We start from the raw sequence: 21,434 nt of genomic DNA on the forward strand, positions 1-21,434 counted from the left end.
CCTTCTGCATTTTTCCCATTGTTATTGTTCACTTATTCTTTTCACTACCCATATTTCCCGATATCTGTGGCAGGTCGGCAGGTGGAAATTAATCATTCTCCCCTCCGCCCAACCGAAGTGGAAGACCTGCTGGAAAAGCGAGAGAGAATCTGTGTGGTTTGGGTTACTTTATTTTTTTAAAAAAATTTTTAAAAGATTTTATTTATTTATTTGAGGTAGAGAGAGAGTGAGAGAGAGAGCATGAGCAGGGTGGCAGAGACACAGGGAGAAGCAGACTCCCCGCTGAGCAGGGAGCCCGATGTGGGGCTCCATCCCAGGACCCTGGGATCATGACCTGAGCTGAAGGCAGACGCATACCTGACTGAGCCACCCAGGTGCCCCGGTTTGGGTTGCTTTCAAACACATAATCATTTCCCTCTTTCTGGCTGGGAGCTAGTACTTTGCCATGTGCAGATATGCCAGACTTATTTTTTTTTTTTGGTAATAATAATTATAAAAATAATCCATCCCTTTAAAGAAAATTTGTAAATTAAAGAATACTTTAGGGGGAAAGGGCACTTCAATTTCATCAGTTAATGGTTAATGTTAAAAAGTCTACTCCATGAATATTTTCCTGTGAATAGTTCACCTGGATATCACACAGTTGTCTCAAAGTTACACCTGAGCTCATCCCTTTCTCTCCTGCTCCGTAACGCGACCTAGACCCTCCATCCTGTCTTGGCGAAAGTCAAACGATCTACCAATCACCAGCCTAGGAAACTAGTAGTTAGTATTGATTCCCTCCTTTCTGCCTTAACCCTTATGTTGTTTGAGGCTTGTGGCAGAAATATTGCTCAATTAACTTAAATTGAAGAGGGAATTTCTTGACTCAGAACTGAGAAGTTCCAGAAGAGCCGGCCTGGGGAACCCTAGGATAGCAATAATCTTGTCAAGTCTCTTGCCCTCCTCTTCCTGGGTCTCTTTCTTCCTTTCTTCCTCTTCTTTCTCCTCCTTCTCTCTCTTTAGCTCGTGTCTTCTTGTCTTTCCTAGAAGGGAAGTGGGAGGGCTCTGGTAGCAGAAGAGGGGAAAACTCTAGAGATACAAAAGTAGCAGATGATCACCATATCCTCATACTGAGTTGGACACAAGTCCTGTCAATCTTATCTTCTAAATATCTCTTGAATTTATAAGGACTATTATTATTATTACCATTATCATCAATCTCTTAGTTTAGGTCCCAGTTGCATTCCCCCAATACTGGTGAGTACCTGAATTGTAGATTATCTCACTGTGTTGCAATTACTGATTTTTGTCTTTGCTGCTCGTCTATATGTACCTTGAGGGTAGGCCTTTGTCCTGGTCCTGTTCCTAGTACTTGGCAGAGTAGCTGGATTGTCACAGGCACTCAGTTGAGGTTTGTTGGATAAACAAGACAGGGTTATGAGATTCATCTGTCAGGATGATTTTAAAATCAGTTAAGAAGTTACTAAATTAAAACAAAACAAAGAAACAAAAAAAAAACACCCTAAACTCTTCAGAACAAAATCCAAAGATTGTTCCAGAAGGCTCTTTGTCTTCAGTTTCTCTCCCTCTAAGCCAAGGGAATTTACCATTTATTTCCATAGTCCCAGTGCTTAGCCCAGTACTTGCCATAGAGCAGAGGATGTGATAAATATCTGTATCCTGGTTGTCCAAACTCGTCAGAGCTACTGGTAGGGTGGTTGGTGTTTTGGTCCTCAGTTGGACCAGCGGTAATTCAAGGTTTTTGACGGTTTAGGGTCTTGGTTACAGTAGAACACTTTTATTCTGTCTGTCATCAATCAACACTTTGTTGTGGAGCCTTTATTCTGCATGAGGTATTGGGCATACAAAGTAGGGTGGCGCATTTGTCCTCAAGGAGTATCAACATAAGCTGGGTGGGAAGCTAAGACAGACATACGCATGCTGGGCAGCCAGGTGAGCATCAGGAGAGTGAGAATTATAAGAATATTCCTACTGCACACTAGAGTAAGGAGAGACCTAGGCAACCTGGTTCCCCCTCTGGCCTCTTTGCAAATTACGTGAAAGTGAAGATACAGAGTGTTTGCCTTGAGGGAGCACTCATTTGTCCAAACTTGGTCAGCAGAATGAGGATGGGGAGTTTCATTTGAAAGGGGGTTGTTTTACTGATGTTTAGAATAGTGGTCACTCTTGCTCTGCTTTATGTATCCTAGTTCACTGTTATTCTTTCCTTCTTCACCCTGTGTTGATTTTCACCTCCCTGGCCCTCATCTCGCCCCTCCTGGGCCTTCCTGACTGCCTTCAGAGATGAGTTCAGACTCTACTCGGGCCTCCCAACCTGAATGAAATGTTCCATTCGTTAGGTCTGCTGCTCCTCACTTCATTAGCGTTCCTGATGTTTATAAAGCCAGGAGATAATATTTTTAGGTTCCATTTGGAGTTTCCCCGGGCAGCCTCTCTCTGAGCCACTTAGGAAGTTTAGAAAAGAAGGTCATGGAAATGTTAGATGTTTTTCCACTGAACTTTGGTTAAGCAAATGGTCTTGAGATGCTGTTCATAGACTCCACTGGGCAGGCTTTACTGGATGATAGGAAATTCTTTCTGTCCCTTTTATTTGTCTTGATTTCACCTCTGGAAAAGCAGAGGGTTGTTGTGGTTGTTGTTGTTGTTGTTGTTTTTTTTGACAGTTTTGAGATGAACTTTATTGAGACATAATTCACGTACTATACAATTCACCCATTTAAAGTGTACAATTTAAGGGTTTTAAATATATTCACAATATTTCACAAACAGCACATAATTTAATTCTAGAATGTTTCTGTTTCTCTTAAAGGAAATCCCATACCCGTTAGCAGTCAGTCCCGTTCTCCCTCATCCCTCACACCCCTATGTGCTAGTAACTACTGGTCTAATTTTTGTCGATAAATTTGCCCATTTTGGCCTTCTCTTGCAAATACAGTCTTACAATATGCGGCCTTTTGTGGCTGACTTCTTTGACTATTTTCAAGGGTTATCCATGTTGTACCATTTATTAGTACTTCATTCTTGTTCATCACCAGATAATACTCCATTACGTGGATATGTTACATTTTATTTACCCATCATTTGATGGACAGTTGAGTTGTATTCACTTTATGTCTGTGATACGTAATGCTGCTATGAACATTCACATATACGTTTCGGTGTGAAACTATGTTTTCATTTCTCATGGGTTTATACCTAGAAGTGGATTTGCCGGGTTATATGGTGACTTATGGAACTGACAAAGTATTATCCAAAGTGGCGGCACCATTTTACATTCCTGCCAGCAATGTACAAGGGTGCCAATTTCTACATATCCTCATCAATATGTATTATTGTCGTCTTTCTGATGGCTTTCATAGTGAACGTGAAATAGTATCTCATTCCGGTTTTGATTTGATTTTTCTTACTGACTAATGGTCTTGAGCCCCTTTTTACCTGTTTATTGGCCATTTGTATTTGGAGAAGTGTCTGTTTAAATCTTTGCCCATTTTTTTTTAAATTGGGTTATCTTTTTACTACTGAGTTATAAGAGTTCTTTATATAGTCTGAATATAAGTTCTTTATCAGATATATACTTTGCAAGTATTTTCTCCCTTAATATGGGTAATCTTTTTACTTTTTTGATGTTTTGGTTTGCAGCACCAGCGTTTTTAGTTATGGTAGCCTGATTTATGTATTTTTTTCTTTTGTTTCTCGTGCTTTTGGTGTCACAGCTAAGAAGTCATTGACTAGCCCAGGTTATGAAGATTTACTCTTATATTTTCTTGTAAGAGTTTTATAGCTTTAGTTATTACATTTAGGTCTATGATCCACTTTGGGTTAATTTTTGTGCATAGTGTGAAGTAAGAGGTCCAATTTCTTTCTTTTGTATATGTATAGCTCATTGTCTCAGCACTATTTGTAAAAAGAGTTTTCTTATCCTGGGGCGCCGGGCTGGCTCAGTCAGTAGAGCATGCAACTCTTGATCTCAGGGTCAAGAGTTCAAGTCCCACGTGGGGCACAGAGTTTACTTAAACAAGTAAAAATTTTTCTTATCCTATTGTCTTGGCACTCTTGTAAACAGGTATTTTTAAATACATAGGCCACCTATGTATTTCTTATCTATGGCATAGATAATCATTTGTATTAAGTGGTTCTTCAACATTGCTCACTGTGATGAATATTTTTTGATGGATAGTGAACTTAGTGAGTTGAGGATGCCTGAGTTCTAAGTCTGGTTTGAAATGTGATTTTTCAAAAATTTTGAACCTAAAAAGAAATTGCCATTTATTGTTTATTTTGAACCAGACACTGTTAAATATTTTACATATATTATCTTATTTAAATCTTACCAAAAAGTCCCGTGAGTCCATTTTATAGAGGAGCAAGCCGAGCTTTATATAGTTGAAGTAACTTGCTAAAAGTTGCACTGTTAATAAGTTACAGACCCCAATTTTGAGCTCAGGTTAGCCCGACTCCATAGCCTAATATTAAACCCCATGCTGGGCCTTGCACAGGATCTATGAAATAATAATTACCAGGAAAAAGCAGCAGAAAGCGGCCACTATGTGTGCAATTAGTGAAGAATGCGAAATCTAAAAATCTAGCTATGCTAAATGGTTATCAATTTCCTCATCTCTAAAGGGGAATATAACACTTTCCCCTTACGCTTGTATTACAATTAAACTAAAACAAACAGTATTTGATTTTTTTTTTTAAGATTTATTTATTTATTTATTTGAGAGAGAGAATGAGACAGAGAGAGAGAGCATGAGAGGGGGGAGGATCAGAGGGAGAAGCAGACTCCCCGCTGAGCAGGGAGTCCGACGTGGGACTCGATCCCGGGACTCCAGGATCATGACCTGAGCCAAAGGCAGTCGCTTAACCAACTGAGCCACCCAGGCGCCCCAGTATTTGATTTTTAAGTTACTTCAGTGTGTTTCTTTTTCTTTCTTGGTGTACTGTTTTTAAGTCTTGGGGATGTTAAGAGGAGTCAATAAAGCAAAGGATAAATCAATCAATCAATTAATCAATCAATCTCCTAGAATTTCTTTAACTCCAAAAAGAAAAAAAATCAGCAGACTTTTCTAAGAAAATTTTATGAAATCATTTTATGAATTAATTGTATAAATCTCATTTAATGCTGTTTGTTTCTCTAAGACATTAATATTGATATTTCTCTTTTTGCTTTTTTTGTCTTATTTTTGATAGATTTCAAAAGAGTCACTAAGAGTTGTCTGGCAAATATTCTGAATCTACAGAGTTTGCCATAAATAAGACTTCTAATAAAATTAGTATATTCAATTTGGGCATCTTGAAAGAATAACCACAGTGTCGATAAATATTATATCTGCAATCAATCCCCCCCACCCAAGTTCTCTTCCTATCCCTCTTCTCTCTCTCCCTTCTTTCAGGTGCTCACTTGGCCTTTGGTGAAGAATGGGGGTATGTGACTTTAGGAAAATGGAACATTTCCCAGAATGTATTGTTTGTGCATTTGTAATGTATGTCCTACTTGTCCTGAAGTCACTATTGGAACATGTTATTATAAAATCCCAGTATACATATATAAATAGAAAAAAGACAATTTAGAAATATGTCTTTTGTGACCAGCTGCTCTTCCTTCTAATGCTTCCCAACATTTTCCTGCTGCAGCTGTGAGGGAGATATGTAGTAGACATTGAGTGTTCTGAGCACAGAGCTTACTCCATGTCAGTTTCCCTTGCCTCTTAGTTCCCATGGGAAGGGGGCTGAGTCCTTCCTCCCCTTTCCCTTAATCCAGACCCTGATTTCATTCTTCCTCTCTTTCATCCTTGTGGTCAGCCAGATGCATCACTTGGGACCCTACTCTATCCACCTCCCAATGATGGGAGCTCCACTTATTTCTATTTTGAGTGAAGATGGGTGGGAATTAATGCATTGATAATCTCTTCTCCACCGCACCATGCCTTCCCTCCTTCTCCCCCTCACCCTTTCTTGGTGGGAAAATAAGGACTCAGACGGTTTATGGTCCATAAGTGATAAAAGGTCTAATAAGAAATCCAACAAATGAAGACAAAAGACTTGGCGGGCAAAAACCACATTTAAAGATCTCTAAGTAGTAGGTGAGAAAGATGTGGGACATATGAATAATTTGCAAGAGTCGAGCAAACATGTGTCTTCAGTATTTTGCCCAGCTCTCGTGGATCAGAGTTGAGCAAAAACAATGGAGAGTCTCTCCACCCTGGACAGACACTGGCATGCTGAGGGCTGGGATGCATGCCCTCCTCCTAGACGTATCTCGGAGGTGCTGGGACATGATGCTGATGGAAATGCTTTGTGACCTTCCAGGCCAGACAAGGGAAAGTACTGCTGTTCATTCAATCAGAGGAAAGGAGCCGTGCTTACTCACATTCAGTTCTGAGGTTTGGCACATAAAGGATTTAAAAGGACCCAAACTCTATGAAGGTAGCGTGACATGGATGTCATGGATGTCTTCTGGTTGCTCTTCTAAGGGATCCCATTTGCAGAGTTACATGGCCAGCTTACTCTGATGTCATTGCTTAAATAACCTGCTAACTGGAATGTATTGACATGAACTATCAACACGGCTGCAATGTACCGTCAATTCTGAACTCTTCCTCCTCCTAATGAGAGGGTTCTTATGTGTCTTGATTTGTCTGTTTTATGGCTTTTAATATTGCTGAAAACCTCAGTTGGATTTAGAAAGCAGCCATGTCTCTCCTACATAAAGCATGCTATTTTCTAGGACCTTAACAATATTGTGTTTACCCAATGTACCTAATTCTTGTACCCAGTATCTCCATGACAGTACTCACATTTACAAAACATAGTTCTTATCTTATGTTCCTACTCTGTGCTTAAAGTGCATTGATTATATGCATCTGATATTTCTCTTTGATTAATATGGTGGCATTCACACTTATATTCATTTCCAATCATTCTTCCCTTGCTACCATGTTTTCTATTTCTCTTTGTTGTAATAGTTTATTTCTGCCATGTAGTTTCTTTGATCTGTCCTTGATAAATTAACAGGTGTGATTTTTACACGCTCAATGCTCAATGGCTGCTTTGTATTCATACCAAGCTGTATCTTGAGGAGTCAGATCTATATAGAAATGCAGGTCTATTTGTCTTCATTTATTATCCAATTTTTACATATCTTAGAGGTCTTGGAGGAGTCTTCCTTAAGGCAAGACCTGAGAATGGAGGCACATTGTGGTAAAGTCAAGTAATAAAGAGCTTATTGCCAGCCAGAATCTAATTTTATGGCTTTCAATCCATTATGATCATTATAAAGTGAGCATTCCACTTTAGCAAGTAGGAAGTTGGCCAGAACAAAGTGACTGCCAAATGAATGACAGTGTTTTCTCCCTTCGTTTCAGGTTATAGGTTACAAACGCTTTTGCTGAAATGGTTATCTCTTGCTGTTGTAGGACCATGGAATCTTCCTCCCTGTCTGTCTTTATGACTTGATTTCTCTCTCTGTATGGAAGGTACACTCAAATATTAGAAAAACATCTTTTTAAAGTTGAGATTGTGATGGGAAAATAACAAGGAAAGAATCAACCCAAAGTCATCATGCTTAGATGTGAATTTATAAACAAATCATCAGGCAATGAGTTTTGCTATGAGGTTTTATGTTTGTTTGTTTATTTATCTGTTTATTATTTTAAAAAAATTTTAAGTAAGCTCTACATCCAACGTGGGGCTCAAACCCACAACCCTGAGATCAAGAGTCTTACCATCCACTGACTGAGCCAGCCAGGCGCCCCAAGGCCTTATGTTTTAAAGATACTAAGCTGTTTTTAAATGTTTGGGGATTTGGCAGAGTTCAAAATCTCTTGCTACATGCTTTAATTATTTTTTTCTTTTTCTTTCTTTCTTTCTAAAATTTCTGCTAATTTGGAGGCCCATGAGTATTTCATGGAAAACTTAAATGGTATATGGGCTTACTTTATAACTTAATCATCTACTCATCAGTATCGGACATTCAAGAAGATTGGTGAGTCTTCTTAAAAACACTTGGAAGGGAAGATTTATATGGTCCAGTGACTCAATGATCTAGAAACCTCAAAAACTAGAGTTGGTTTGAAAAGTTAAGCTCTAGAACTATTAAGCAGATTTAGAAAATGGCTGGCCTGGTCTCTTTCCATTCTATTATTAAAAAAAAAATGTATCTGAGAAAGTATGTGCTTGTGTGTGCATGCGTATGAGATCAGACAATTTCTTTTTCTTTTTTTAAAGACTTTATTCATTTGAGAGAGAAAGAGAGAGAGAGAGCGTGTGTATACGATCAAGGGGAGGGGCAAAGGGAGAGGCAGGGAGAGTATCTCAAGCAGATTCTGCACTGAGCATGGAGCTCAATGTGGGGCCTGATCTCATGACCCTGAGATCATGACCTGAGCCGAAACCAAGAGGCGGATGGACGTTCAACTGACTGAGCCACTGAGGCGCCCTGAGATCAGACAATTTCAGAGAGAGGGAGAACCACGTCGTAAGATAACAGTGCCCTTTTCCAAGCACACAGGACTGGGTGTAGTGAAGCCCGGAGCAGGCCTGAGGCTACCATCTCAGATCACATTTTGCATCAGATGCTTGTTTTATTCACTCATCTATTTATTTATTATTTCTTTCACTCATTTTTTCAGTTATGTGTTCTTTCAACATTTATTAAGCATTTACTATGTCACTATGTCCAAGTCACTGTATTTTAAGCTGGGAATTACCATTTGAATCTAATATGGTTCCTGCTCTGGAAGGGCTGAACTGGTCAGCATTGTTGGAAGTGCCCAGTCAGAAGCCTGTAGGTGCTGACTCGGAGGCAGTTTGTTCTGAGAGAGCAGAGGAGGAAGTGCCTGATTTTATCCAGGAAGGCCCAGGAAACCTTCACGGGGGCTGGGGTGGGGGTGGGGAGAAGTGGGGAGGTGGGTAATGTTTGCTTCTTTGTCCTGACAAATGAGTGGGACAGGGGGACCAGGGCTTTCCAGAAAGGGCAGAAGGATGTGCACAGAAGTGCACAGAAGGATGAGGCACTGGGGTGTGTTCGAGGGGTCCCCACAAGTGTGGGTGCACTGGGGCGCAGTGTCCTTTTATGGGTGGCTGGAAGGCCGGCAGGGGCCAATTTTGGCCTTTTGGTTGGGCTGTGGTTGGATTTTATCTGCTTGCAGTAAGGAGGCTTTGAAGGAATTCATTATTTCTCCATCATGTTTAAAACATTTTGGTTGAACTCTCCTCTCTGCTTTCCTATAGCATACCTTTCCGAGAAGCTCGTGCTTCCTCGGTCAACTCCGTCTGAGGACTTGTGTGGTGGGGAACGGCCTGTGACCCCTGTGTCTTCCCCAGGCTCTGCGACTTCTGTTGCAAGTCCTTCACACGTGCCACCCTTCCAGGGGTGGTGGCGGTGACTTCAGCCCGAAGTGGGTGGATTCCCACCAAAGATTTCACACTGGGACAGAAATTTGGCCCTCCCGTGTCATTCATTTTCTTAAAATAATGCTAAATCATAATAACAGATAATAATAATAATAATAGGTAATAATAAATTTTATCTATTCCTTGAAGGCGGAGGTGACTAAAGTCTGAGCTAATGGAAGAATACGGAGCATGAATAAACTCAACAATATTGATAAGATGGCTTTTCAAAGGGGGAGCTTAGGAGAAGTCGAATGTTGGCTTGTCTATCTCTAGGCGCCTCGCAAAGAGGTCTTGGACAGAAGAAAGCTAATCAGGAGACCTGCATGGGGAGAGAGGCGTGTTATTTAATTAGCTTTACAATGGGCTGACTTGAAGGCACGTGGTGGCTTTAATAGAGGGAGATAGATGTCCTTTTTTACAGGGCTAATTGTTGGGGAAAAGCAAGGTCTTTGTTCAGACCCAGCATGAGGGCTCTGATCTCTTGGAGCCTAGGGCTGCCCCTGCTTATAATTTTAGACAGAGCTATTCAAGGCTGCTCTGTAGAGAAAAGAAGAACAAGAACAGTATTGTGTATGCAGGATCAGTGCCCAAACCTCCCCAAAGTCACTAGGAAAAAAAAAAAAGAACGAGAGGACCCAGCCATGTGCATTTTGGAGTATTTCCCCATCATTTATTTGCCACGGTTGTTGGAAAGGGCAAAGCTACACTTTAATCAACTTGGAGCTGAGGTGGGGTGACTTAACCAAACACCCCCAGAAAACCAATTAAGTCCATTTTCCCAATGATGTGGCATTAATCTTGCCAAAATGGAGCAGGCAACGAGTGAGGAGACTTTGTGTGTTCTAATATACCAGCCTGGGTGGCTAGGTGCCAGGCACTGGTGGTGCCAGAATACAAATTATGTAGCTGGTGCCCCCGAAATAGGAAAATCTGGGTTGCTATTGAGCAACACAGAGGCATGCGGGCTCTGACTGGCGGCAGAAGGGGCAACGTGAAATACCTCTCCCTGGGGTTCTTTTGGGCCACTGGTCAGCACAGGTTATTGAGGCCAGCAAGTAAAACACTTCATCTGAATTCTGGGGGGCAAGTCCAAGCTTGGAGGAGTGCTACATGGGTCCAGAATTCTGTAACTAAAATGCATGCGTATGGAGCAGTAGATGGTTTGAGGTTCAGCTTTACAGCCCAAGTTCAGTTGTTAGAAAACTCTAGCTGTCAGAAAAAGAGATAACCTAGAGAAATGTAAGATGGGAAAACACAAGACAGGACTTCCGTGGAGTGAATGTGGCAATGTACTGCCTAATGGGGGCCGGCTCGAGGAATGCCTCAGACAGCATGTACAAGCTATGTCTTAGATAGGGTGTGAGGTTCTGCTAAGACCACTGACCAGCCAGATGGCACAAGCCAAGTTCTTGTTTTGCTCCGGTTGTACAGAATCACTGAATGGGTATGAGACCTGCAGCCCGGGGTGGGGACGGTCCAATGTGGGAAGAGTTCCAAGGGTGAATATTTTTCTCTTTGCTGCTAATGTGTAATGTAGCCGTGAACATACGATTAGAACTTCCATAACCGTATGTCACGTCTCTATAATGTGATTCAACCCCCTTTCATCCAAGAGGATGCTGTGATTTGCATACTCAGACCTAAAATAATCTTTATTATTGTGTTATGGATTTAATGGCACACACCAAGAGGGATCACCATATCCTAATCTCATCGTGGGAACATTGTATACCACAGCTTGGATTAACTTCTATGAAAATTTTATGGTCACTCAACCCAAAGTCACAATTCTGATTTTTCTAGGGAATAAGAGAAGCAAAGTGTTGTTGAGTGCTCATTCTGCATCAGGCCCAGGGCAAATTACTTAGCACACGTTCATTCTGTCTTTGGTTCAACTCTGTGAGCTGGGCATGATGATCACCTCCATTCTAGAGATGAAGAAATTGAGGCTTTCTGAGGCCAAAGGACTGATAGCTGGAGGGGGGGGGGGCAAGCTGAAACTCAACCTTTTGCTCTTAACTACTCTACTACATTGCCTCCTCAGTTATTTTCAAGTTTAAGTGCATTCTATGAAGTTAAGACACCAAAGCCCAATAGTCGATTTGACAAGAAACTGCAGGTCTTCACATGGGCTATTTGGAAGCAGGAACACTTATTTGGAATTGTCTCTTTACCTCAACACCTCAGCCCAGTTCAATTCGATTAAAAAAAAATACTCTCCATGACAGAAAATGTTAGCTCACTGAAAATGAAGAGTATATGGGATGCTGGGCCTCTCCCGGATCTGGGAATGGTTGTTGCCAGCCATCTGGTCTCTCTCAATGCTGTGGAATTCCCTGAAAGAAAAGTCCGTAATCTTTTTGATTTTTGACAATTCTCAACATTATTTAGAATTTTTAATTCCTGGAAAGGGATCTCTCCTGGGAACCTGCCACCAGAGAGCTGACTGCTGCTTATTCTTTCTCCCACAGTCTGTTGCCAGCTCCCCACCCAGCTGCACCTCCCTCCTCCCCTCCCCAGCAGGTCCCTAGCGGCCCTTCCCACCCAAGGCCTTTTTGTGATGAAGTCTTTCAAGATGGTTTCCCAGTCTGGGGAAAACACATGTTTCTGATCAGTCTGATGAAATACATTTCCATTGAGAAGTAACTTCTTTATTTTCTACTTTCTTCGTGTTCCACATTACCTATCATTACCTATCATTTCAAGCCCTGAACGCTTGAAAGTGCTTCACAGGCCTGACTGATTAAATGGCGCCTTCTTGCACGTCACACATGTCGGATTTGCTTCTCCCCTCTTCACTAACTCTGAGGAGAAAGGTTTTTATTGTATAGAAGCCAATCCAGATAGATGAGCTGGGAGCTGGGGTCTGTTTCACCTCATGTGTCATGGCCAGGACCATCCACTCCATTCTGACTCCTTCCCGAGAGGTGATGCAAGACGCAGAGCGAGCACAGCTGGCTCCTTGCAAATGAGAAAAGGCTTCATCTCCCCTCGGCCCTTAAGAGCAGAGAATTGCATGTGAACTGTAATCTTGGAGAAGTTGACATATCCCTTCTTGAGGCTGTTTCTCAACTGTCAACTTTCTATCAGTGGCATAAGGGGTACTTAGTCAATTCCAAAAATGAGTAATTACCCTGGACACCCTAGAGTTGTTTTTATGGATTTATGTTCCTGAATAGGTACGGAATTCTGGATTTTGTGTACATTTTTCAGGCCAGTCCATGTACAAAAGAAGATCGGAAACAGCAAGGGAATTTAAAAAGTCCTCCGCATTGCACGATTCAGCAGGGGGCAAAGGTGGTACTCGTATGAATTCCTTATGACATGATAACGTTCAGTGCAGGATGCTAAAGGTGAGACGGATGCTAGAGACGTTCCTGAGTAAAACGTTTGTAGACGACCCACAGAATGTTAGAGTTATTGGCTAGGAAGATGTTCTCGGTGTGACACGTTCAATTTTTTCTTGGGCCTCTTCTCATATAATAGGCCCAAGATAAAAAGGACCTAGGTCCTCTGGTTGAGGTGATGTAAAAGAATGTGTGTTCATGATCCTCATCACAGCTTGGTGGTAACTGTGGACCCTAACCGAACCTGTTATTTCCTTGGCTTCTATGGTTTAAGATCAACCTGCTTGGTGTTTTTTTGTTTTGTTTTTGTTTTGTGTGTGTGTGTGTGTGTGTGTGTGTGTCTGTGTGCCACCTGTTTGGTGCCCGTGCCTCAGTTGGTCCCTCTGCCCTCCCCGTCCCCACTCCCTCCCCGTTCTCGTTCTCTCACTCTGGGGGATGCCTACAGTATGGCCTGTGCTTCCAGAAACCTGACCAGTTAGAGCAAATTTGACAAGGTAAAGGGGATTTGTAACAGGTACTAGCCTCCCTATCAGCATCTGACAGTCTATTCTTCCTCCCAAAGATGGAGATAATGGGGTTCCTTTCATGCATTCTCTTGAATCTTTATGGATATAATGATTGGGCATCTTACCTTCACGATAATCAGTGATATAGAAGATTCAACTTAAAGTTCAGAAGGCCCTAAAGACTGCCTCTGAGCAGCAGAGTGAGACTACGGACAGTAGGTGACATAAAAGTTCAGACTGACAACAAAGCAGCTGGTTGGCTTTGTGGTAAGCCAGATGCCATTTTTCACAAACACCTATACCGAAAATGCTCAGATGAAAAATAAAATGAATATGCTGACCTTCAGCAACATTTTCCTTTACAGGAGGTCAGAGAGGACAGTAGCCCAATAAAACTTCATAAAGACCTTTTCAGTTGGAAAAGCGTCACTTGGCTGGGTCTTTGCTCTTGAACTTTGGGCAACCTTGAGTCGCACATTAGACAAAACTAAACAAACAAACAAAGTAAGTAAATAAAATAAAATCGAAGACGGATATCTGAGTTAAAGATCCATATTTGGAATGTGAGGAAGTTACCTGTTCATTAATTAAATCATCAATGGGTTTATTAAGCTCCTGCCATCTTGAGCTGGGTACTGGAGGTTGTGATGGCTCAGGCCGGTTGCTGCCTTTAGGTAGCGTCGGAGGGGACGTGCCCATTCAAATGTTCACTAGGTGTCTGCACAGGCCTCTGAGTGCGAGAGGACCACCTCATGGGGATGGGGAGGGAGATTCTTTGCATGCAGCACGTCCATGTGGGGAGAAAGTCTGTGTTTGAGGTCGATTTCCAGCTTGACCTTCCCTTGCACCTTCTGTGTCCTCCTCCTGAGATCCTCTCTCCTCTCTCCCCCTCGATGTCCCATGCAACCTTCCAGCTTGGGAACCTCCTATGGATTTGCTTTATTGTCCTTCCATGGCTGATGGCCATGCAGGTCCTTGAAATGGGCTCGGTGACCATACTGGACACATTACCAGGCTTTAATTTCATTTTGAGATCTTAGGGATTTAAGTCCCCAAATGCCGAGGACATAGAATTGCTGTGACTCCTCATGCCTGCCCCCGACCCCAACTTGTCCTTCCTTTGTTCTCCAAGAAGGTCCCTTGCTAGTGCTTCCTCCTGTACCATCGTCCTTTTTCCCATCAGGATGATTTCTTCCTCTTCTCGTGCTCTCTGCTTCCCCCGCCTCACTTCCAGCATTAAGAACAGGCTGGAGAAATCCTCCGCCCTATCTCTGCTCCTTCATCTCTGGGGGTGGTAAATGCTAGTCTTTGGGGCAATTGCGTTGGCATTTTAAAATGAAAGGGGGAGGAAAATGGGGAAGATTCCACAATGAAATTATCTTAATTTGAGATTCAGACCACAACTGCAGAGAACATCTGTTTTGAAGTCTGCTGTTGTCTTTGTAACCCAAGAGAAAAGCAGGGTAAGATCAGAGGAAGGCCTTAGCCTTCCACCAGATGAAACCACCTGCAGGCTGGGGAGGGGGCCAGGATTTTGTTCTCCTGGGGTATAGAGCTCCTTGCTAAGAGCCTGCTTCTCTGCTTCTTCAGGTTATTAAAGAACGCTGGTGCTCCTGCCACCTGTGCTAGGGCTATCATCCCTCTACCTCCTCAAGAGGCCAATTTAGGACAATTTAAATTGGAATCCAGATTACATGATCCCCAAAGGCTCATAGGGTAGCCTGCATTCTGCATTATCCAGGCCCAGGAGGGAGCAACAATCCCAGGAAATGGGCTCAGTGTGGGTGTAGAGGAAGCCTCGGAGCCCTGCAGCCTTGATAGGCAGCTCCTCACCTCTTTCTGGGGGAGTAGAGCCCGATTTGCTGCTAGAGGAATACGTGATGTCTAAACTGGTGGATTTTATAGTGTCGCTTGGTCTGTGGATTAGGCCAATCCATCCCACATTGTTGGGGCTGCAGATGCAGCTGAATGGTTCATAATTACAGTCTAAAGAAACTGCAGACAGCAATAGAGCCAACCCAGACCCTTTCTCTCCCTACAGCCCATGCCAAGCTGGCTCCCACAGGGAATGCTAGTGTGGTTATCCTGCATTGCACTTGCCCAAAGACAACACATCGGGTGTAGAGAACACTGTCAGATTTCCAGAAATTGAGGCTGATCATCTATCTGTTTCTGTGTACACTGGATCCTGCTTTGTGTCTCAAGAGTGTCCCGTAACAGACCACGCTGAATGGCGTGGCTTATGCAAGTGTGGTATCCGCAGACCCAAGGAGATGCCACGGACAGAACTGCAGTCCCAGGGATACTGTTGTAGGACTGGACATTGTCTTTTTCAGGATGTGTGGCCTTGGGCAGAATGACCTACCCTCTCACACTCATTTTTTCCCTCTAGTGAGCAGGAGGGCTAGACTTGAAAATCTCTAAGAGACTCCAGCTAGCTCCAACACATGACAAAGCCAAGATCGAAGATGTTGGCTCTACTGAGGTACCACCCACGCGATCTTCCTTCTGAATTTGAACTACGGATTTTCCATGACTCTTAAATACAAATCTGCAGTTTTCTCTTCTAATCAGGTAGTGATGGGATTTCTCAAAGGAGGCCAAAGCTGGGCAAGTTCCCAAATCAGGAACTGAGTGAGGAAGGGGTCTGGAGAGATTTTTAAATTAACACGATCGTTCTCCCTATCTGTCCCTGAAGACAGTTCAGGTAAATAGAGGATGCAAGTTACTCTGCGAAGGGGATGGTCCTGGAGATTGAACAGGATTTCTTGACTATTCTACCTCATCCTGGATCTTAATAGCAGTAACAACAATTTAACTGGGCACGTTTTCTGACCCGGACGCCGTGCTAAGTGCTTTGCATGCATTATCCCATTTAATGCTCCAAACGACCCTAAAAGCGGGGTGCTATTATTGTCTCTACCTTGAGTGTGGAGGAGCTGAGGTTTTGGAGTAAGTGACTTAGGAGCAGGAATTTAGCCAGTTAGCGGGTAGAGCTAGAGTTCGAACCTGAGTCCTACTCCAAGCCTACACTGCTCACTCTCATCTTGGATTGTGTGTGCCAAGCAGCCCCTAAGTCCTCCCTCTCCCTGCCCCCCTCCCCCCACTACTTCCCCCTAACTAGGGCTCTTCTTACGGCCCATTGTTTATTGTACCTTCTAAACAATAGCTAATGAGTGTGTATTACATGGTCGGGAGAGCCAGGGGTGATTTGATTCCCTGAAACAGAGATGAGGTTGTCACACACAAAGGTTAAGTGGCTCTGCTGAGGTCACGGAGCCAGCCCGCAGCCCTACAGCTCTGAGCCCGCCACTTGGGTTTTTAAACTGACCCTCAGGCCTTCTGGCATCAGAGTTTAATTAAGAGAGTTATTTTCATTTTCCTTTCGATCTCCAATTTGCCATTTTATTGCTGCTTGATAATGGTAGATATCGAAGCCCCAGGCAGTTTTCTGCCCCACTGTGCTTTTTTAATGACTCAACTTATCACGGAGAAACCACTTGCTTTAGAGTGAAGTTTTAGAGGCCTGTTTCTAGGTCCCTGTGTGCGACGGGGACTGTTGCCTTTTCTCAGAGAAAAAACAACCACAAACGCAACTCAGACAGGTTGTTAATTGAGGACTTTTTTTTTTTTTTAATCTTACATTTGAACCTGTAAATCAACATCTGTGAGTCATAAACTTGTTCTGGATCAGCCGTTAGTGGTCTGAATGTTTTTTGCACCTACCTCCAAGACAGCATATTTTAGCTCAAAACTCAGAGGTTCTTTGGTTTGGTGAAGTTTAAGATTCAAGAAAGAGACAAATAACTTATTCTAGCACGCTTGTGGAGAGGGAGAGTCTGTCTTCCATGACTGTTTGAAATCTGGTGTATTTTTATCTTTCTTTTTTATTGAGGCTGGTGTGGAGTTGAGGGGCGGAGTAGTAAAGAGAAAGTTAATGTTTTGGACATCTTCTATGCATGTGAGGGAATTCTTATAAAAATGTGACTAGTTGCTCGAGATCATTAATGTCTAACTGCACACCCCTGTCCCCCAACTCTTGCAGCCCTGTTTTGACCCTTATTGACATGAAGTTCCTAGTTTAGGGAGTTTTAGCGCTTGCTGGGTGTAATTCCCTAGGGCTTAGGAATGTTTAAAAATACAATCCTGTTTTCTCCCGAGTGTAGGAGGATCAGACTGCTGCATTACAAACAAAAGCAAGGAAGTATTTCCTTGGTTGATTTTTCTCGAGTGCCTCACAAGTTGGAACAACTTGCCTAAGTAGCTGGAAGGCAAGGCCCAGCTGCTCTTGTTTTGCTGGTGGGGAAACTGAGGCACAAGTGAACCTGAGTGGGCACGAATGCTGGGGAACAGGGGTTCTGCTCTGACGTGGGGGACACAGGGCAGACCTAGGGGCGGAGTAGCTTACATGGTTAAGTTCATCTTCACAAGCCATAGCAGAACCAGCTTCACTTAAACCTTTGAGTTAGAGAGAGTTGGTGGCAAAGTAGACGCTCCTAGTGACCAGGAAGTTGATAGTTCATTACTGAATAGATATTTCCTGAGTGTCTGCAGTGTGTCAGGCACTGGGCTAGGATTGTTTTTTAGGCTCCGGTAAGATAGAAGTGCCATCTAAGTTAAGTAGAACATTTACAAGAATCTACTCATGTTGTAAAGAGAATGCAAATTTCATTTATCAACATTGATTTGATACTTGCGGCCCGATTGGATTATTAATATCCCACATTTGTGAACATATTTTAACTTGTTTACATCAGTGCCCCTTGTCCCAAGCGAAGTTTCAGTTAGATCCGAAGTTAGATGCATAATTCGTGATAACTTCACTGTTCACAATCAGCCTCAGGTAGAAGGAGATTTCCTGGAGGTCTGTGGCGGCCCCTGGCTATCTCCCCCACCCTCTCGTCTTGCTTAACCCCCTTCCTTGATTCAGACCTTCAAATATTTTGAGCTTCTGTGCAGCAGGACTGGGTTACAAAAGGGTGATGGACAAGGTGAGATGTCATTGTTGAAGAACCAAAGGAATGAATTCCCCCACTGCGGGAGTGGAGTGGAAAGTGCTTCCGGTTGGATCCTGGTGGGTTCTTTTAGTGTCTGATGGTGGGGGGTGTTGGCAGCAGGGTTCAGGCTAGCCTGGGGAAGAAAGCTGAAGAGGATTCTGGGGAAGAGAGAAGACTGGCTCTGAGGCAGCTTTGTTTGCAAGTAGAAAAGTACTCACACTTGGATTTAAAAATAACAGCATTTTCTTAACACATCAATAAAACAAGATTCCCCAAAGCAACTCTTGATTTGCTCAGTTCTTTTGCTGATGTATTCAGAGCGGGCAAGGCAGGATGGGTTCAAGATCCTTTCTTTTGCTGTTCCTTTGGACGTGTAAATATCCAATTCATTCTTCCAGCCGTTTCCTCCGGTTTTTTCCCAGGATCAAAAGTGTCTGTTCTTGTCATCTGGAGGCCAGCATTGTTTTCTCACACCTTTTGGAAACACAGCTGGATTACAACAATCTTTCAAAAATTAGAATTGTCACATACAAATATTTTCCTCTGGTCACTGAAGGACGGGCATAATCTGAATTTGGAATCCGGAGCCACAGATTTATTTTCTGTTCCTAGCTCCTTTTCCCATTTGCTGTGGGAAAACTGCAAGTTACTAATGCTTCAAGGAGACAAAACTGGGATTAGGTGAAGGTAAGCAGGTGTCTTAAAACTGATCTGAGTCAGTTGCAGACAAGTGGTGGTAGTTCAACATAGGCTTAGAAATCAGGAAACAGTATTAAAAATAGCTTTCTTTGAGGTTGTTCAGAAAGATTGATGTTTAATCTTCTAGTTAATCAGAGTAGATCTCAATGTCTGGCTCTAGCTATACACGTGAGGCTGTGTTCATTCCTCTAGATTTAGTGGTTGATGTGTTAATTAGAACCAACTAGGTCCACTTACGATAACCAAAGTATTAGTGCAGTCATTAATTATTTGGGATCTTGTTGTGGTGTCCGAAGTGTCTGGAATTCCCAAATGGAACAGGGGCTGTGCATTGTGATTCTGTCACAGCTGCGAATGATGTACTCCAGAAGTTCAAAACCACAGAGCCTCTGCATCACTTTTTTTGCTGGTGGTGGTGGTAGTAGGGTTGTCAGTTTTACCTAGTGGAGGAGAGTCTGTGAAAGGAAAGGCCAATGGCGACATAATTAGAGGAACAGAATAATAGCTTCCCCTAACACCCAACTGCTGCTATAGGTAAACTGGACGCTTATGGAAGCCCATGACTGGATTCCAGTTTGGGGGCCCTGTTCGCTGCTCTCCCAATAATACATAAGCATTTGGGCCTTTGTTTTGGGGTCTCCCGTAGGCTGCTTTGGGCTTGATCCTTCTCAAGGTCCGCGAGAATTCTGCTCAGGAACGCTGCCTCCGTCTTTTCCTAACTTATTTCTTAACCATGACACGGCGGGGAGGGGGGTCTCTGAAAAATCGAAGGCTCCTCCAGAAACACAGCACCGAATCCTGACTCACTAACCGGCGAGAGTCCAGGACTCCCAAAGCCCTTGGAGGACACTGGCTCCAGAACCCCCTGCGCCCGCTCGCACGCACGCCCCTTCCTCCGCATGCCTCACGTCCTGTGTGTCAGTCTTTGTGAATGAATGATGTACACGCACTCGGAAAACTATGCTGCTACTGGGAAGGGGGCAGGAGCGGGTGACCAAGTCCTCAAGAATGCGTGGCGAATCAGACGGACTTTCCCGAAACGGCCGCGGCAGCCTCTGCCACCCAGCCTGCTCGCGCGCTCTGGGCCCTTCCCGGCCGGGCAGCGGGCTCAGCGCCCTGCCGGCTCCGCGCTCAGCTATCCGCTGCCCCGCCGCTGGGCCTCGGCAGGCAGCGGGCGCGGGCGCGGGTGGCCGCGGAGCTCCGCCACGCCTTCCTTTCGTTTTTGGGCCGCCGCCGCCGATTGGCCGCGGCTCTCTGGCCCCGCCCCCGGGCCGCCCCCGCCCCGCCGGCCCCGCCCCTCGCCCCCCCCCCCCCCCCCGCCGCCGCGGAGATCCTGGGGGATGGGGGGGGCGGGCGCGCAGACCCGGCGGCCGAGGCTCGGCGCCGCGAGAAACGCCCTAAAGAGGAGGGAGAGAGAGAGGGAGGGAGAGCGCGGCTCCGGAGAGCGAGAGCGAGCTGAAGCTGCCTGCCGGCGGAGAGGAGGAGCGGGGCGAGGACGAGGAGGAGCGGGGCGAGGCGCAGGCGAGGCTGGGACCCGGGGCGCGCGCACTTCTCCGCAAAGTGCCAACTTCCCGGGAGAGAGTGCCGGGCGCGCACCTTCTGGGCGCGGGGAAAAGTCAGCGGGAATTTGAGATCTTAGGGAAGAAAGTCGGAGTCCCCCCGTCCCCCTTCCCCTGTTACTAATCCCTATTAAAAAGACAACAAGAATAACAGCAAACTTGCTATAATCCTGTCTGCCCTCCACTCCTGGCACCATGAAGGCGGCCGTCGATCTCAAACCGACTCTCACCATCATCAAGACGGAAAAAGTCGATCTGGAGCTTTTCCCCTCCCCGGGTGAGTGGTGACTGTCGAGACCCCCACGCCAGCTTTCGGCCAGAGGCTGGGTCCCCTCCGCTTCTCCCCCTTTCCGCTGTTTCCTCCCAGGCAGTGCGTTTCTGCCTGAGCGAGGCGATGCTGGTGGCAGCTGGAGCAAGGTAGAGAAGAGGAGGAGGACTGTTGGTGGCCTGAGACCCTTGTTTGGGGGGTGGTATTTATTTTCACAGCTGTGTTTTTGTGAGTAGTGGGAAAAAGCTTATAGAATGTCCAGCACCCTCATTCCTGCTTTTTTTTTTTTTTTTTTTTTTAATCTTTCCAAATGAGCGAGCACGCTCTGGCCTTATTCCTTAGCGTTGGGGGGGGGGGGGGATGGACACTGCGCAGAAGACATCATCCACAGCCCCTGCATCCCCCAGACTTGGAGCTGGGTGGAGGGCCCTGGGCAGTAAGAGCAGAAACAGTGTCTCACTGGCTGGCCTACAAGCACATTTTCAAACGTCTTGCCTTCCTGAGCTCCTCTGTCACATGCCCCTTTGCTATCTAGCTCCTCTTTTCTGGGTTGAGGGCAAGGAGGTGGTAGGAGAACTGAAAGGATCATCTTAACTTCTGGAAACATCCCGATTCTATTCATGCAGGTTACTTACTTTATCCAAAGCTTTCTCATCTGC

The 21,434-nt window shown here is 44.4% G+C and overlaps 1 protein-coding gene across 7 annotated transcripts in view; it reads left to right on the plus strand.

The window, feature by feature from the left end:
• Positions 1 to 21,434, plus strand: part of ETS1 (ETS proto-oncogene 1, transcription factor) — a 128,814-nt gene that overhangs the window by 42,635 nt on the left and 64,745 nt on the right. Inside the window, exon 1 of one of the 7 annotated variants that reach the window (XM_036106025.2) lies at positions 20,326 to 20,784. The exons of 4 other annotated variants lie outside the window; for them this stretch is intronic. In XM_036106025.2, the coding sequence (XP_035961918.1) occupies positions 20,703 to 20,784 (82 nt within the window). In that variant the 5' untranslated portion in view covers positions 20,326 to 20,702. Of the gene's footprint in view, positions 1 to 20,325; positions 20,785 to 21,434 lie in introns of those variants that run through there. 2 more of the 7 variants (XM_036106028.2, XM_036106026.2) reach the window with 2 other exon arrangements.

Source organism: Halichoerus grypus, chromosome 11 (genome assembly GCF_964656455.1).
Source record: "Halichoerus grypus chromosome 11, mHalGry1.hap1.1, whole genome shotgun sequence".
Classification (NCBI taxonomy): Eukaryota; Metazoa; Chordata; class Mammalia; order Carnivora; family Phocidae; genus Halichoerus; species Halichoerus grypus.